Below are 17836 nucleotides of genomic sequence, written 5' to 3' on the forward strand. Positions count from 1 at the left end.
AGCACGGGCCTACCGATGACTTTGACGTTAACGTTCCCGCTGGCGGTTCCCAGACTGTTCTCCAGGGTGATGGCGTAGGCGCCGGCATCGGCACGGGTGCACCTGAGCAGCTCCAGGTGAGCGTTGCTCATCTCCACCGTCAGGGAGAGTCGGTCGCCGGCCTTACACTCCACCGCGTCCTTCTGCCAGAGCATTTTGGGTGTAGGTATCGCCCGGTAGGGGACCTTCAGGTGTAGCTTCTCACCTTCAACCACAACCATGTCCTGGGCCGCCAGATCCATGGTTGGTGCACCTTGGGGATGGAGGAGAGGATTGGGATTTAAATCTTGTGCTTGAACTGTTAACGTTGAGTTGTATTGACACTTACAATCGGGATTCTTGGTGAAGACTTTGTCAGAAAGCTCGGAGGGGTCGCTGACACCGATGGAGTTGATGGCACGGACCCTGATGACGTACTTCTTCTCCGGTTTGATTCCATCCTCAATTCTAAAGTTGAGCTCCTTGATGGGCCGGTTGTTGACTCTAAGCCACTTGAGCTCCGGACGGGCCTCGGCCACCTCCACATGGTAGCCGGTGATCGGGGAGCTGCCGTCCTTGGCCGGAGGCTTCCAGGTGACATTGATGTGCTCTCTGCTGGCGTCTGGACTGCTCACTTCCAGGGGAGGAGATGGAGCGCCTGTAAACGGAGGAGGAGGTCCGAGTTTACCTCTGAAAGCTTCTGAGTAAAAAAACAAACCCACATGACTGTGTCTCTTACTGGTTGCGTCCTCGATGGTGAGGATCTCGGTGGGTTCGCTGGGATCTCCGACCCCGGCCTCATTCTCAGCTCTGACCTGGAACTGAACCTCGGAGCCTTCATCTACGTCCGTCACCTTGAACTGAGTCTGTTTGTCCGCAGTCTTGCAGCACTTCAGCCAGCGAGTTCCAAGCTTCTCTTTCTTCTCAATCACGTACCTGTGGAGCAGGTTACAAAGTGTGGACGGTCTCATAGCTGTTGTTTCATGGCCTTTGAACCCAGACTATCTCTGGTAAGCACATTCATAGGTTCAACACAGTCCCATCTCACTTATAATGAACATTACCTCACGTCGGTCTACACAGTAGTTAAGGCAGATTGTAGTCTTACTTGGTTATGGGTCTTCCACCGTTGCTCTTGGGAGCTTCCCATTTCAGATCCACGTGTCTCTTGGTGACCTCCACCACCGTCAGGGCATAAGGAGGTCCAGGAGTTGCTGCACACAAGTACACAACAAACATGAATATCAAAAACAGTTTGTCTGAATGTTTTCTCTGCATGGTCTTGAAATTAGGATAAAAATCCCCCCAAGCAGCAACAACCGACCTTGAGGTGATTAACTCATGTCCTTAACTATGCCTAAGTTTAAGCCTCAACATAATCCAAACTGGCGAGTTGAATAAAAATAGTTCCTGTTGAAGTTGTCATGAACGTGGAGCTCAAATCACCAATACCATGTAAAACAAACCTGGTTTATCTTTAGTCTCTTGTTTGGAGCCTCCAGCGGCCATTTGAGTAATTGTCTATGCCACGTGGGCCTTTGGCTTCTTCTCTCAGTACCGCATGTTTCCACTTGTTAATTGCAGGTAATTGTTGAGAACTTACTGAAGGTGTCTTTGGCGAGCACAGCGTCTTCCAGCTCACAGAATTCTCCTGTCCCTACGGCGTTCTCGGCGGCCACGCGGAACACGTAGAGCGATCCCTCGTTGAGCGGCGTCACCGTGTACTTCAGCTCCTTCACCGTGGTGTCCACGGCCTGCCAGGCCTTCCGCCTCACGTCCCTCTTTTCCACCACGTAGTTGGTGATGGGTGAACCTCCGTCGGTACTGGGAAGCTGCCACTTCAAGGTGGCGTTGATCTTGGTGATATTGGCCACTTCCAGCCACTGAGGAGCCGACGGAGGATCTGTTGAGTAGAGGAAGGAGATCGAAACTTGGATGTACAGCAAAATGTAGTGATTTACTTAACCTACACGACCAGATAAAAGGAAGAAATGTGATGCAGCAGCATCGATCCACAATGTTACTAAAGAGTGCAAACTATTTTTCTGGTTGACAAATAGAATTTAATAAGTGACTCTAGTCGGAGCACCGGGGGGGTCTGAGACCAGTGGGAAATTAACCATTTTTGCTTTTGTAAGTTCTTTCTTTACTTGTTTTCTTGTTTTAGAAATTTCATAATTAAGACTTGAGTGCCAGTTTAAAAACATTAACACTTCCACTCTTATTTAAATAACACTTGCACTCTTATTTAAATAACACTTGCACTCTTATATAATAAACAATTATTTCCTTGTATAGCATCCTTAAATTAGTTTGGGCCACTGTTCGGTGTTCTAGTCTTTCTGTTAAACAACGTTTGAAAGTTTTTTTATTAAAAGTATTAAATCATGGTTATCATATTGTGTGTTTTGATCATTCTTTCTAACTAACCAACTAACAGTGCAGCTCAACCCCTCACTGCCGTCCATTGTGAACTTACAAAGTCTCTCTTTGCAGATCACGGGGTCGCTGGGCTCACTGGGTTCGCTCTCGCCGGCCTTGTTGACGGCCTTGACCCGGAATGAGTACTCCTGCTTTTCCATCAGGCCCTGCAGTTGGTGCTCGATCTGAGGAACGTCCTCTGCGATGCGGATCCACTCCTCGCTGCCGGTCTTCTGTAACTCGATGATGTAGCCTTCGATCTTTGCCCCGCCGTCGTGCTCCGGCCGGGTCCAGGCCAGCAGGGCCGTAGTCTTTCCAACGTCCCTGATGACTGGTTTGCCGGGAGCCCATGGAGGATCTGGAGAGGATTCATTGTTAGTATAAACATCTGATTACGCTCCGCTGTCTCAGTGTAGCTAACTGTTAGCAGGCTGAAGAGAACTCCAGGGACCGTTACTAAGCAACAAAGGACGCGCAAGCACACGTGACGAGGTGGAGGCTTTTGATGGAGCTGCTCAGTTCAGGTGAAGGAACACAGGAGAAAAAGACTGGTCATGAAACCAAAAAGTAAAGAGGAGCGAAAGAGAAAGAAAAGACTGTTCAATAGAAAGTGGGGTTCCAGTTGAGATCAAGCCCAAAAAATAATGTATTGCACCGATTGTAGGACGGTTAATGGGTCTCTTTTGTTGGGACCAGCAATTTCACAGTTGAAATAATAATAAAAGGACCACAACATTTTCATTGGCCATGTCAAAAGTATTGCTTAGATCCCTGGTCCCTGGTCGGCGGAGCTTTTACACACTTGTAAATTTGTTCAATTGCCTTGCAAATAATGGTTTGCTACTTGTTAAAAGCAAAATCCTTTTATGTAATCATTTTTCACATTTATATTAGCTCACACAAACATTTCCTCCATTTGTTCCTGGCCCGGCCCCTGCGTCAAATTTTAGAACCAATTGTGGCCCACGAGTCAAGTTTGCCCCCCCCCCCCCCCGCTATAGACCTATCCTAGTAGGGATATCTAACGGACAACTTAAGTACTGTAAGCTAGACTATTATGCTGTAGACAACACATCAGTAACTACACTAAAACATTTTTGGCTAAAAGACTAAGACTAAATCAAAAAGAGCAAAATGAACTCTGGATCACAGCGGTTTGTGTATCAGCCCTGATGGATATGTGACGTACCAATGGGATCCTTGATGAGGATCGGATCCGTTTCAATGCTGGGTTTTCCGGATCCGGCCAGATTCTCAGCCAAAACCCGGAAGCTGTACTTCTTCTTGGTGGGGAGTCCTTTCACCCTGAAGCACGAAGTCAGAGTGAGAAACGTACTCTGCGTCTGTCCTTCACACACAAACACCTTTCATCTCCTGCGGCACTGGTGGTTTACCTGAAGGTTGTGTCCTTGAGGGGCAGTTTGTTGCACCTGATCCACTTGTCGCTCTCTGGATCAAACTTCTCGATCCAATAGCCAATGATGGGACTGCCGCCGTCCTCGTCTGGCTCAAACCAGGTCAGAGTGACGGCGTCCTTTGCGATGTCGGAGGGAGTGACTCTGGTCGGAGCACCGGGGGGATCTGAGACCAGTGGGAAATGAACAAGCTCAGTAAAAGAAATCCATTGCTATTCAAACCTGATTTATTTTATTCTCAAAGTACAAGGCATATTATGTCATAGATTTTTATTTCATGTTTAATGTGATGAATATGAATCCATGTTCTCATTTTGAAGAATTATTATCAATTATATTGTATAACCTGTTATATCTTAATATATGTAGCTGGATAGTTAAATAACAACTTACCAAAGGAGTACTTTGCAATGATGGGCGAGTGCTCTGCAGGCGCACCGATGCCGTACTGGTTCTCAGCGCTGATCCTGAAGACGTACTCCTTCAAGGCGGTGAGCTTGCAGGCCTTGAAGGTGGTGTGTTTCACCGTGGCAGACAGCTTCACCCACTCTTCTTTCTCCGTCAGGCGACTCTCCACAATGTAGTTGGTGATAGGCGAGCCACCATCGTCCCTGGGGGGGTTCCACGCCATGACGCACGACTCGTTGGTGACCTCCGAGATGTCAAATGCGGCCGGAGGGCCGGGTTTGTCTGGAGAAGAAGGAGACATGACATGAAAAGATCTTGAAGTTGACAAGCTGGTTGTTGCTCAATTGATGCTATGTTAAACTGGACCTTATGGCTAAAGATAACACCACTATAGTTTGGGGTGGAGGTATGGTTTTACAGGGCCGACAGTACACTAGCATCTTTACCCAGGATGTTGACGTCAATGGTGGCGGTGGCGCGCCCACAGGGGTTCACCGCCTCGATGATGTAGGTGGCGGTGTCTCCTCTGGTGGTGTTGCCAATGGTCAGCTTGGAGTGTCCCGGTTGGGTGTCAATGGCGATGCGGTCGTCCGCCCGGAGGACCAGATCGGCCTTGGTCCACTTCACCCGGGGATCCGGCTTCCCCTTGACGTCGGCCGGGAGCTCGATCTTGGTTCCGGCCCTGGCAGTCAGACCGGCCAGCAGCTTTACATCCAGCTGAATCTCTGGAGGCTCTGTGGGAGATGTTTAGAGGTACAATGTCAGAGAAAACAAATGGTAGTTGAATCCCAATATATTCCTGCACGGTGCTGAATGGGAGTGGGATAAGGCCTGTGATATCACTGATGATGAGGTCTAAAGCTGAAGGCTGAGAGTCTAATTTGCCTCATGTGTTTGACTAAAGACCTCTAGAGGTTAATTTCCCATCTCATTTCTTCATTGAGGTGCGATAAACCTTGTTACCGACACAATACATGAGTATTCCTATTCCTCATAATGAGCCAGGATCTAGTGTGAAGGACCGGTAGCTTCTCACCTCTGGCGTCCACGGCCTGGATCTCATCGGTGGCCCTACAAGGCCGGCTGGCTCCCAGCTTGTTAAAAGCTCTGATTCTGTAGGCGTACCACTGACCCTCAATGAGTCCGTTCACCTGGAACCTGTGAGGGCAGAACATGTCTTATACCAGCCTGTCCCATGATATTGACTGAGAGTGGAGTCAAACTACAAGGTCTTACTTCAGCTCGGGGATGGGGTCTCCGCAAGGTTCCCACTTGTCGGTACCACGCTGGCACTTATCCACCACGTAGCCTTTGATCGGGGCGCCGCCGTCGTATTTCGGAGGCTCCCAGAACAGGAAGATGCTCTTTCCGCTCTTATCGCGCCACTTCAGGTTCTCTGGAGGATCGGGTATGGCTGGGGGGGGTTGAGGAAAGATGGTACAGAGGTCAGAATCTTGGTTGTAATTTGCAATTTAAGGCTATACAAAATAAAATTGAATTGAAAACTTGAATCTGGTTTCATTAAAAAACAAGAAAATTGGAGCCTCGTGAGGTGTAAATTCTCTATAGATAATGGATTATTTTATTCCGGGATTAAATTGATTTTACAATATGGGTCCAATGTTGCTTCTCTACCACTTTTCCTGGTGTCTGGTAAACTTATATTTGACTCTCGTACTTTCCCCTATTCTCAGTCATTTATAATAACAATAATATTACACGGGTCCGATGTCATGAATCCGGCTCCACTCGGACTGGAAGAATAAGTACTCACTGGCAGGCGAGGCGACGTTGACGGGCTCGTCGATGTACGCCGGCTCTCCAGGTCCACACTTGTTGCAGGCGGTGACACTGAACAGATACTCCTTTCCCTCAATCACATCAGTTATGGTGTGCTCCAGGTCCAGGATGCCAGTGGCCACCTGGACAAAACATCAGGTGAGAAGAATGAACACAGGGTGACACACATGGCTTGTTGATTCCAAAAATAACACATTTTTTACACTTTTTGTGGCCTCAAACTGAATGGAATCCTGCCATTTTGATTTAATTTGGTTCTAAAGCTACACAATCCTCTCATTCTTTTTTATTCATAATGTTTTTTTTTTACAAGAACAGGAATATTTAAATACTAAATTTCTTGAAACTAAAGTTAAAGTTGGACCATGCTCGTTCTCTGACACCACCATGAAAGGAAAAAACAGGTGTACCTTGGCCCAAGTCTTGCGAGAAACTTCTCTCTTTTCGATCTGGAAGTGGGTAACTGGACTTCCTCCGTCATGCTCCGGAGTCTCCCACATCAGGTGGACGTGATGTCGGGTGACCTCGGCAACCTTGAAGTCTTTAGGAGCACTAGGGCATGCTGGGAAAAAAAGGTGGAAGAAAGTAAATTAATTAATGGCAACTCAAAGCGTTTTAACACTTCATGTCATTTGTCCATTCATAAACTAATGACAGGACCTACCATACACAGAGCCACCTGCCCATCAGTAACTAACATTCACACACTGCTAGAGGAGCAATGTTTGGGTTAAGTGTCTTGGCCAAGGACACATTGACATGCAGGTTAGCCGGGCCTGGGACCAGACCGACAACCCTCTGATTGGAGGAGGCCGCGATCCCCACTCACACACAGTCGCCCATAAAGGTGCTTTAAGAAAGGTAGACAAATAGAGATGTTGACTGGAGGCTTTACCCAGCATGCATTGGGTGATGGATTTATCTTGACGAGGGTAACCATCTGACCAATTAAGAGTTTCAACATACTTTGTAGTTATGTTGTTAACAATTCGTTTGAAACATTGTATTATAAAGAGAAAGAGAAGCCGTTGTTACCGATGACGTTGACTTCGATGTCGCCTGAGATGGACGCGACGTCGTTCTCCAGATAAAGGGTGTATGTGCCCTTGTCAGGACGGACGCTCGGCGTCACTGTCAGTTCCGTGAACGTAGGCTTTGTCACCATGGAGACGCGTTCGTCCTCCGTGGTCAGTGCCTTCTCCCCAAAGGTCCACTTGGCGACGGGGGTCGGGTACCCGGTTATGGGGACTCTGATGGTGAGAGGCTGAGGGACGATCACCTCCAGGCCGTTCCTGAAGCCCCTGAGGTCAAAGGTCGGACCAACTGCCAGGAGAGATATTTTTAATATCTAGTTTGCATAAACCGCCAATGATGTTCTGCTGTTTAAGTCGTACCGTGAGGGTCATCGGCGAGAAGTGGTCCGAGTTGCTCGGCCGGATCAGACAAGCCAGCGGCGTTCTCAGCACAAACTCTGTAAATGTACTTCTGACCAGGTTTCAGACCGGACACCTGAAGGACAACAGGAAGCCGGAACAAACAACTGTCAGCTCTGAAGGAACGAGTGAACCATCACAGCTGAGAGATCACGGGTGGGGAAATAGAATCAGAGGTTAAATCCATCTTAAATGGAAGATAGAGCTCCGTACCCTGTAGGAGAGGTCAGGACATAGTCTGGCGTTGCACCGGAGCCACTTGTCGGCACCGTCGTCGCATTTCTGAATCACGTATCCGGTGATCAAGCTGCCGCCGTTGCTGGTGGGTGTCTCCCAGGTCAGTGTGACGGCCGTCTTGATTTGGTCGCAGTAGTTCAGGTTCAGAGGTGGACTCGGTCTCTCTGAAGGGACAACACAAGAGGCAGAAGAACTTAGATCTGAATATTTAAAGGCGTGATGGAAAACAAAGGTTCAAACTGGTTTTCTCTTACCGATTGGATCCATGATTTTGACTGGCTTTGTAGCCGCGCTGGGCTTGCCGATGCCGGCCTTGTTCTCGGCCCGGACCCTGAAGATGTACTCCTTGTTCTCCACCACGTCGCTCAGCGTGGCCGAGTGGTCGCTGGCACTACAGACCATGGACGCCTCCCACTTTACGGCGGTCCTGTCGCGTAGTTCAATCACGTAGGCGGTGACCTCGGAGCCACCATCATGCTTGGGGGGCTCCCAGGTGATGGTGACACCAACCCTGTTCACCCCTCCGACAGCGACGTTCTCCGGAGCATCTGGAACATCTGAGGATAGAAAACACACCTCATGAGGGATCAGAGATCAGACGGCGTACGAGTGTAGTCGAGAGGTTTTTAGCCCTTTCTTACCAAACTTGTTCTTGGCCTGGACGGCGTCCGTGGTGGCAACGACGGGTCCGCTGCCGACCCGGTTCCGAGCACAGACCCTAAAGAGGTACATAGAGTCCTTCTGGAGGCCGCTGACGCAGTACTCGGGTGTGTCGGCGCGGTCTGTAGCCAGCGTCCAGGTTTTCCGCTTCAAGTCACGCCTCTCCACCACGTAGGCCACGATCTTGCTTCCGCCATCGCTCTCAGGCTCATCCCAGGCCAAACTAACCTCCCCGTCAGAAGTGTCCACCACTCTCAGGTTCTTCACGGGTGCGGGGACGTCTGGAAACGACCAACGTGACTTTTAAAAACTGCTCTGACTTTCACAGGTTTACTCTGGGTTCATAAGCTAGTAGATATCCATCGTCGATGGTTTGATCCACAAACTCACCGATCACGTCAAGGTCGATAAACGCCTCCCCCTCGCCATGCTTGTTCTTGATGACCACCTTGTACCTGCCCCGGTCCTCCTTGCTGGGGCTCTTCAGGCGGAACTCTGTTTTGTCGGCGGAGGTGTCGATGTTCTGGACCGGCAGTGCGGTGCCAGCAAGGAACCACACGGCGTCGGCACGAGGGTAGGCGTCATAAGGGACGCTCATGACGAAGGGCTTACCGGCGTCCGTGACCAGATTCTGGTCAGTGGTTTTGATCTTTGGAACAGCTGCACAGGAGATAGAATACTCAATAAATGGTTTCAGGTTCTTACCAGAGAGGCACCTCAAACCTGAAGCCCTTAAGTCACTGCATCTGACAGTTCTTTCCAACTAGTTTCCACAAATCCTTTTCTACTTCTCTTCAGAACAAGACTATATTTTATATAAATGGTGAGTGAACTTAAAGAGAAACTACCTAAATGTGCTACATTGGTGACTCATGTATCTCAGCAGATACTCACCTGCCAGCTCCAGCTTGGCTTTGGCGTCTTTGTCTTTGGCGACGACTCTGTACTCTCCCTGATCCCGAGGTCGGATCTCACAGACCTGCAGTCTGTGGACTTTACCCTCGCTAATCATCTGGTATTTGTCTCCCTGGACGATGATCATGTTGTTCCGCATCCACTTCACCTCCACCCGGTCCTTGTTGAGCTCCACCTCGAACACGATGTCAGAGCCCGGAGGTTCGAACGCGTCCTGAGGAGGTCTGACGATCTCCACCGGGGTCTCTGCCGGGGTGGAGACAAATTTTTGATGATTCAAAAGGGGAACATTTGCCTCAATGCAACAATATTGAGAAGAGAACAAGAGTTTACCTTCAACAAAGAGCCTGGCCCTGGTCCTCATCTCATCCACACCACAGGCATATTCACATTCATCATCCGGTCTGCACACCTTCACCATTAGTCTGCATGTCCGGCCTTCTTTTTCCATGTGATATCTGCAGATGGGGTCAAAAGTCACTGAGCAGGTAATCTACTGACGGATCGAAGGAGGCGTTTGTTATGTATGGTCGTCATCTCTCCTTGAGATATTCGGTCTTGTGCCCTGGGTCACGTCTGACAGGCTCATATGAGCTAGCCTGTTCACCTCAGTCTCAGTCACATTTATCTCAAAAAGATCGAAGGCAAGTAATGTTTAACTCTGAGACTTAGTGTTGTTTTTACCTCGCTCCTTCTCTTATCTCCCGTCCGTTCCTGTACCACTTCACCACAGCCTTCTCTTTGGTGAGCTTGCAGGTGAACTCCGCGTCCTCGAACTCGGTGATGGTCTGGTCCTTGAGCTGCGCGGCAAACTCTGTGGGCGCCTCGCTGATGATCAGCTCGGCGGCGCACTTGTCGTCCCCAATGACGGCGGTGTACTCGCCCTCGTCCTCCATTGTGCAGTCCTTGACGGTCAGCGTGTGCTTGAGCCCGTCAGCCCGGTAGACCACGCGCTTGCTGAGCACTACCTCCTGGCCAGCCTTCATCCACATCACCGTCACCTCGGGCCGGTTCACCTTGCACACAAAGCTGATTGTCTTCCTCTCCTGGGTCTCCACGTCCTCGATGGGATCCAGGAACCTCAGCTTCTCCGCTGTGGAGAGAGAGGACGCAAACAATCGACAGAACAAAGAAAAACATTAGAGACCATGTAGACATTAAAGGCGTGTTCAACTCTGACTGAGGTGAAAGGCATCCTTGTCATTACCGGTCACTCTAGCGCTGGCGGTGCTCTTTGCGTGTTCCGCCCTCTGATTGGTCAGGGTGATGGTGTAGCTTGACTCGTCTCCCTTCTGGGCGTCTCTGATCCTCAGAGAAAACACGTTGTCCCTCTGGACCATCACGTACTTGCCGCTCTCAAATATCGTCTCCTCGTTCTTCAGCCACTTGGCCTTTGCTCCCTCTGCATTCGTCTCGCAGTTGAACACAATCTCACTTCCCTCCTTCACCTCCGTGTCTTTGATGGGTGTGATGATCCTCAGTTTCTCTGCAGTGACAAGCAAACTTTGTTAACCGAACCGTCGCTCTGAAATCACCAGAGCGAGATATGGAAGACGAGACTCGGTAAAGGACATTTTTCTTACCAATTACGAATAGGTCGGCGGACGCCTTCACACCACCAATGTGTGCGACGTAACCTCCCTCGTCTTTCATCTCACAGCTTTTTACAATTAGAGCTCTCCTCTTTCCCTCGCTGATCACGGTGTACTTGTCCCCGGCTTCCACCTCCTTGTCTCCTCTGAACCACTTCACCTCATAGGTTTCCTTGGATACGGAGCAGGCAAACTCGGCCTTCTCGCCCTCCACCACCTCCTGGTTCTCAGGACGGGCAATGAACTCTGCCGCCAGCTCTGGAGGGAGAAAGACGAGAAAGGAGGAGTCAAAGTGAAAAAATAGTGTTTATACTGTTTATAACATTAGGTCAAATCAAACTGATCTGATCGGAACTAAAACACCACATCCTTCTCTTTGAGATCATCGCACTAACACCATACTCATGTCTGTTCACAAATCATGAAGCTTAGCATGAAGACCGAAAACTCAATGTAAAAAAGCACAAGTCAACTCAAACGAGTTAACTAGTGAGCTTTAGTGGATGTTTTTTTTTTTCAACAAAGCCTGGCTAGCTGTCCCTCAGGTTTCCAGTCTTTATGCTAAGCTAATCAATATTTGGTCCTTCAGGTCATCTTCTTACCATTGAGCTTGAGTGTGGCAGAGGTCTTGATACCGGTGCTCAGCCTGCAGTTGTAGTCTCCGGCGTCCTCCATCCTCAGGTCCTGGATGATAAGGATCCTCTTGCGTCCGTCCACCACATGCTCATAGCGCCCTCCTTCGGGCAACTCCTCCTCCCCCCGGTACCATGTGACCTCGGCGCCGGCCTTGGAGACCTCGCAGATCATCTTCACGTTGTCTGTCTCTGTGCCCTCTACGTTGGACAGGTTCTTGGTGAACCGGGCTGCCTCCTCTGGAACCGGATAAAAAGGGTTTAATCTGCCCTGATCATTGACTCTGATTACCAGCTTTAACACAGCAACGAAGATGAAAGGAAAAAAAAGCAAGCAAAACCGGCGTTGCCCGGGTACGGCTCAGGGTACACGAGCGTAACAAAGACTGATAAAAGGGCATTGAGAGAAAAAGAGAGAGAGGGAAAGAGGGGACAGAAAACGTGTGGAAACCACAGGCCCAAAGGAATACAATACACATACATGTCTTTATATATAAAGCAGGAAGTCCTCACCGATGACTGTGAGCATGGCGGAGCTCTTTGAGGTTCTTGCGTCACACTCGTACTCAGCCTCGTCGTCGAAGGCGGACTTGTGGACAACGAGGGTCCTCTGGACCCCCTTAGCCAGGATCTCGTACTTCTTACTCTTCCGGATCTCGTTGCCGTCTTTGAACCAGCGGACCTGAAGGACACACGTTACATTTCTCAGCCCTGAGGTTTCGGGATGTCAAGCGGCAGCAGAGCCGGCTGCTGATTGGAGGGGGTTCTCACCTTGGCCATCTCGCGGGACACTTCACATTCAAACTTAGCCGATTCCTTCTCTTTGACCTCCACGTCCTGCAGAGGCTTGGTGAATTCCACTTGAGGAGCTGAGGAGGAATAAGACATGACAAATTAATGATTATTTAAAGCTTCAACAGATTATTGTACACTTTGCTTACTTTTTGTAGACTTTTAAGTACAGAGGCTAAGAGTACTTTTAAAAGTACGAAGGCTCAACATGAAGTAAAGAATAAGAAATAAAGTTTCTATAAATTATGGCCTCATAACTTATAACATATGATGTGATACAGTTACGCAGTAAATACTTGATTTACTGATCATTTTAACCTTTGTGAGAGATTTAACTTAGCACTATTTATGTAAAACTAACCTCCACACAGGAGGATAAATAGTGCAGAATGACTTTTTAACTCATTTACGTAACTTGAGTTTTTTTATTCAGATAATACAAAATAACATCTAAACACAACATCATGTATGTTCATGATTCATTTGTCATTTAATCATGAACATTTTAAATCAAACATTATGAGACTCTGAAGTCTGATTTAGAGCTCAGTTTTACTCACGTTCCACATTGAGGAAGCAGGAGGTCTTGAAGCTTTTGGCATCACAGGTGTAGGTCTTGGAGTCGTCCGGAGAGCAGTCGTGGACCAGCAGCGCCCTCTTGCGCCCGTCTACAATCATCTCGTACTTCTTGGTCTTCCTGATCTCTTGTCCGTCCCTGAACCATTGGACCTCTGCGTTCTCTCTGGAGACTTCACACTCCAGCGTGGCGGTGACTTCCTCCTCCACCGTCTGGTCCTCCAGAGGCTTGGAGAACTCAACCGCCGGCTCTGCAGGTGTCAAGACAAGCACACGCTTCTTTGGTTCTGTTTGTGAAGCCTTCGTCTCAAAGGACGGAAAAGGGTTTCAACACAGCCCAGCTTTACTAGAACTAGTGGGGCCCTCAAAGTCTAGGAAAATTAGTAAAGACCAGTAGAACCAGTAGGGTCCTCACCTCTGATGATGAGCTTAGCGTGCGTCTGGAAGTCTTTGGTGCTGAGTTTGACTTCTCCGGCCTCGCACAGCGCAACCTCTCTGACGGTCAGGGTGTGAACTTTTCCCGCCACGCGAGTCTTCACCTGAGAACGCAAAAATCATATCATTAATATTCAAACCCATCAGCTTATGGATCAGCTTGCGTTTACGTTGCTGTTGTTTTTATGAAGTGATGTTCTCACTGAGATTGTTTGATAAACGTCTGAAATAAATCAGACCAAAATACTCTTAAAACTACTATACTATACTATTGAAATTGTATTACAATTCGGCAATACGGCTTAAATACAGGATCCAAGTGAGCCTGAGCAACATGTTTTTTTGTTTGTCGTCTGCAATGAATGGACAGTAAAAGCACTGCTTATTCTACCATTTGTTTTGTATTTGATTGTGCGTAACTGCTACATTTGTCACTGTCTAAACAGTTGGAATAACACACATATTGCATGTATGAATCACAATAATACATATCCAAAATACAAATACAAGTTTATTAAATACAATTATTTAACAAACATTTGTTAAATTCGAATTACTCAGTGCCTACCTTGGATACCCAGACTGCACTGATCACTACTCTGAAACCACTACAGCATTGTAGAAATTGTCGGTCGATGCTCGTCAACCTGCATCCGTCTCGTTTGTTGTTGCCGGGCTGCGTCTGACCAAATTTTGTATTCCGCATACTCTAAATGCTTTAATGTTCTGTGCCTCTGACATAGATGTTTTCTTTTTTCTTCTTTCCTTAACAACTGCAGCACCATCCGGCTTTTAGTCCATGTTCCTGTTTTTACAAAGTCATCCCTCATTTTATTTGGCTGTGTGTGTGTTCACCTTGAGAGCCACTGGGTTGCATGTCTTGTTTGTACTTGTATGTAATGTATAGAAGTTTTATTCTCACTTTTTTCATTTTTTGTGCAATATTATTTAACATTCTGAATTGAATCTTACCTTTTGTTGTTAGGTTTTGTAACATCATTTAGCTGGCATTAAATTAATCAATACATTTTTTTTTTTTTAAGGCTTTAACATCTGTTGTGACAAGAGGTCCCTTCGTCGCTCAGGTCCTGCAGACCGATGCTAACATGCTAATGCTACCATGCTAATGCTACCTGCAGCTCTTTCTGCTTATAAGGAGTTCAAGATAACAAAAGATTATTTTTAACTGCTGCTTTAACGCTCTAAAAAATACATCCAGCCCCTTAAAAACCTTTCCATTCTTGTTTCAGGATTTACTTTTGTTCAATAACTTCTTTCAAGCACATATACCTATAGTATTAATTAATTATGGTATCTACATCTATATCTTAGTTTTACATAATATGAGTCCTACGTAATCTAGTTCCTTTTACATTTTTCAAACAATAACAAGTTTGATGAAATCTTAATAAATGTTAAGTTAAGTACAATTTATATTTTAAACTACTCACCCGGTCGCTCGCCGCCATCTTCTGACCCCCCAGGAACCAGTCCACCACGATACCTTCGTAAGACAGCTCGCACTCGAAGGTTGCTGTCTCCCCGGCCGTCACTGTCACGTCCTTCAGAGGACGCAGCACACCAATGGACCGAGCTGGAGGAGAACAAGAAGAAGACATGTGTTAAAAGTCCACCTCCTCCAATCAGAGAGTACCCGCTCACTTGAGATAAAGCAGAACATCTAAAATAAGCTCAGCAGCTGATTGGCTAGAATGCAAATGTAAAGTTAGAAGATGAGATATGAACCTCAGACACCCTCTCAGATGAATAACATTCTTGTAATTCTTCAACTGGCCCATTTGACTCTTTGGTATGGATTTAAATAATAATATTTAAGTTTTATTCATCTACCAAATTTTCAAACTTTATAGAGTAACCCCCTTAAACATTTTAATGGGAAAATATTCAGAACAACCTTAAACAAACTGTTTTGTATCCAGAAATGTTGAGTAATGCATATATAGTTACTTATATATTATAGAGTAAAAAGATCTGGCCGAGCTCAGAATTGCTTCAAAATCACATGGAAATGTTTTGAGTTGATGTCTATGTGGAGCTTTAAGGAAATCTGAGCTTTTTCTGTATTTCATTGAAAAAGTTGAGGACGAAAAGGTGAAGAAGAGTCTCACCTTTTACTCTGAGCTGAGCATTGGACTTGGCGTTGGCTGCTGAGAAGTCGACGCCTCCAGCCATGTCCATCCGGACGTTGTAGAGGATCAGCATGTGCTTGGTTCCCTCCTCCTTAATCTCCACATCCTGAAGGAAGAAGAAGAGGAGCAATGATGAAACAACCCTCACTATGAACACTGCCGGTGGGTCAAATGCTCACAAGACTTACGGGACACGAGTGCAGAGCTTCTCCCTTCAGCTTCCAATTCCCATGGACGTCTTCTTCTGAAATCTCTGTCTCAAACTTGGCCGTTTCCGTCTCTGTGACCTCAATGCTGTAAAGTGGTCGAACGACCTTGATGTCGCGCTCTGCGTGGGGGGAAAGAATATTGATAATAAGACTAAAATCAAAGCTCCTTGTCAAACAGACCATTTAACTCCTGTTCGTTGTGCTTCAGTGAACTTTCAGCTGCTTTAACCTCCGACACTATTCCGAAGATGCTTTCCCTCATGCAGCAGATTATAACCTCAATGTCGACATTGATGTACCAATTTACCTTCAATGTTGAGGTTGGCTGTGGTTTTATCTGAGCCACAGTCGCAGGTGTACTCTCCGATGTTGGTCTTCTCTGCCTTCCGGACCGTTAGGATGCGCTTCTTCCCGTCGGTGCTGATGGCCATGTTCTTAGAGGGAATGATCTCTTTGCTGTCCTTGAACCATTTCACATCAGCAACGGATTTGCTCAGTTCGCAAACCAGCTTCACCTCATCCTTCTCCACGGCGGTATAGTTCTGCAGCTTGGTGGTGAAATAGAGATCGCCCTCTGCAGAAGAGTTATAGTCAAAAACCAGGAGTCACCTGTTAGGAAACCATCTTCAAATAGTTTCCAAACTGAGACACTTAATATTTCTTCAACAGCAGACTTCTCTGTATCAAAAGTACATTTCTGTTTAACAGACAAACCCGTTTTAGAAAAAAGCTGAACGGGTTAGCAGCTACTAAAGAGTCAACACTGACCGAGCACGGTGAGCATGGCAGTCACGCTTTTGTCCATGGCCTCCACTTTGATCATGGACGTGTCGTCGATGGTGACCTCTTTGAAGGCCAGCACATGGGTCTTTCCGTGATCCGACATGTGCACCACCTTGCTGGGGTGAAGGCGGATGTCGTTTTTGTACCAGACCACCGGGATCTTGTCGTGGGAGAGCTCCACGCTGAATTCGGCCGTTTCCCGCTCCTTCACAGTCACGTCCTTGATTGGTTTAGCAAATTCCAGGCGAATACCTGCAATCAAAGATTCATTGCATCATGAAAAAAAACCTTATCCTTTAAAGGTTCCTTTAGAGCTGTAGATGCACACCAGAGTTACCTTGGATGACAAGCTTGCCCGTCGTCCTCTTGTCCTCTGCTTCAAACATGTACTTGGCCTCATCGTCGTAGGCGGCCAATCGGATCACCAGAGCATACATGTTTCCCTCTTGGATCATCTCGTATTTGTCATCGCTTTGCAGCTCCTGAGGACCTTTCAGCCAGCGGAAACTCTTTGGGGGTCTGGACAGCTCCAGCTCGAACCTCGCCTCGTCTTTCTCGTACACCTGAACGTCACTGAGCGATGTCAGGAAGTTCAGAGGAAGTTCTGAGGAAGAAATACAAGGAGACGATTTTTCTTTGATACAGTGGGCAGATGAAGTCCTAATGCGGGGAACTAAATTCTTATTTAAATGAGGTATACTCTTTATGTAGATATTATTGTCAATTATTGTGCCCTAAAAAGACTAAAACATTTTTAAAAGGTTTCAATGAACAACTTTTCACTGAATTGCTGTATGTTCCATTGATACTGATAACAGAATCGTTGATAACTGAAACAAATTCCACAGTCTTCCTAAACAATAATGCGCTGCTTTATATTCCTTTAAGAGAAAAGATGAGGTAACGTTGGCGCTGGCTCACCTTTGACCTTTAGGTTAGCAGAACAGATGGCATTGGCAGCGGTGTACGCCACCTCACCGGTCATGGAGAGCTTACAGTTGTACAGAATGAGCGTATGTTTGCCGCCCTCTTCAATGATGTCCACGTCCTGTCCAATAACAAACAAGCCGTTACCGTTACTAACAGAGAAGCCTGTGAGTGAATTTAATGAATACCCAGCTGCAGAGACGCTCACAGAAGAAGGGCTGAGGACTTCTCTGTTCAGCATCCACTGGCCGTGGACGTCATCTTCAGAGATCTCCACCTCGAAGCGAGCCGTCTCTCCGTCAAAAAGCTCCACACCATAAATCGGCCGGACCACCTTGATGTCTCGAGCTGTAGGTGAGAAAAGAAACGTAGAAGAAGACTTTAGATAGGAAGTGTCACCTCCATGCTCAGAACATGAAGAACAGTTTCACCA

General features: G+C 47.2%; 1 protein-coding gene across 1 annotated transcript in view; it reads right to left on the reverse strand.

Moving 5' to 3' along the window:
• The window catches only part of ttn.1 (titin, tandem duplicate 1), a 147589-nt gene that overhangs the window by 76737 nt on the left and 53016 nt on the right, over positions 1-17836 (reverse strand). Inside the window, exons 78-115 of the mRNA XM_062564885.1 lie at positions 17612-17751; positions 17398-17524; positions 16814-17080; positions 16462-16728; positions 16001-16267; positions 15673-15812; positions 15464-15590; positions 14786-14928; positions 13315-13438; positions 12884-13150; positions 12303-12400; positions 12045-12213; positions 11502-11771; positions 10891-11157; positions 10515-10793; positions 9992-10400; positions 9641-9765; positions 9287-9553; positions 8783-9052; positions 8374-8673; positions 7987-8289; positions 7709-7896; positions 7457-7571; positions 7098-7385; positions 6473-6624; positions 6037-6184; positions 5499-5676; positions 5299-5420; positions 4709-4996; positions 4248-4544; positions 3834-4020; positions 3629-3744; positions 2498-2797; positions 1622-1921; positions 1127-1232; positions 758-954; positions 368-676; positions 14-292 (exon numbers count right to left, since the gene is read on the reverse strand). Of these exons, the coding sequence (XP_062420869.1) occupies positions 14-292; positions 368-676; positions 758-954; positions 1127-1232; positions 1622-1921; positions 2498-2797; positions 3629-3744; positions 3834-4020; positions 4248-4544; positions 4709-4996; positions 5299-5420; positions 5499-5676; positions 6037-6184; positions 6473-6624; positions 7098-7385; positions 7457-7571; positions 7709-7896; positions 7987-8289; positions 8374-8673; positions 8783-9052; positions 9287-9553; positions 9641-9765; positions 9992-10400; positions 10515-10793; positions 10891-11157; positions 11502-11771; positions 12045-12213; positions 12303-12400; positions 12884-13150; positions 13315-13438; positions 14786-14928; positions 15464-15590; positions 15673-15812; positions 16001-16267; positions 16462-16728; positions 16814-17080; positions 17398-17524; positions 17612-17751 (8196 nt within the window). The remainder of the gene's footprint in view (positions 1-13; positions 293-367; positions 677-757; positions 955-1126; positions 1233-1621; positions 1922-2497; positions 2798-3628; positions 3745-3833; positions 4021-4247; positions 4545-4708; positions 4997-5298; positions 5421-5498; positions 5677-6036; positions 6185-6472; positions 6625-7097; positions 7386-7456; positions 7572-7708; positions 7897-7986; positions 8290-8373; positions 8674-8782; positions 9053-9286; positions 9554-9640; positions 9766-9991; positions 10401-10514; positions 10794-10890; positions 11158-11501; positions 11772-12044; positions 12214-12302; positions 12401-12883; positions 13151-13314; positions 13439-14785; positions 14929-15463; positions 15591-15672; positions 15813-16000; positions 16268-16461; positions 16729-16813; positions 17081-17397; positions 17525-17611; positions 17752-17836) is intronic.

This window comes from Pungitius pungitius, chromosome 10 (genome assembly GCF_949316345.1).
Source record: "Pungitius pungitius chromosome 10, fPunPun2.1, whole genome shotgun sequence".
Taxonomy (NCBI): Eukaryota; Metazoa; Chordata; class Actinopteri; order Perciformes; family Gasterosteidae; genus Pungitius; species Pungitius pungitius.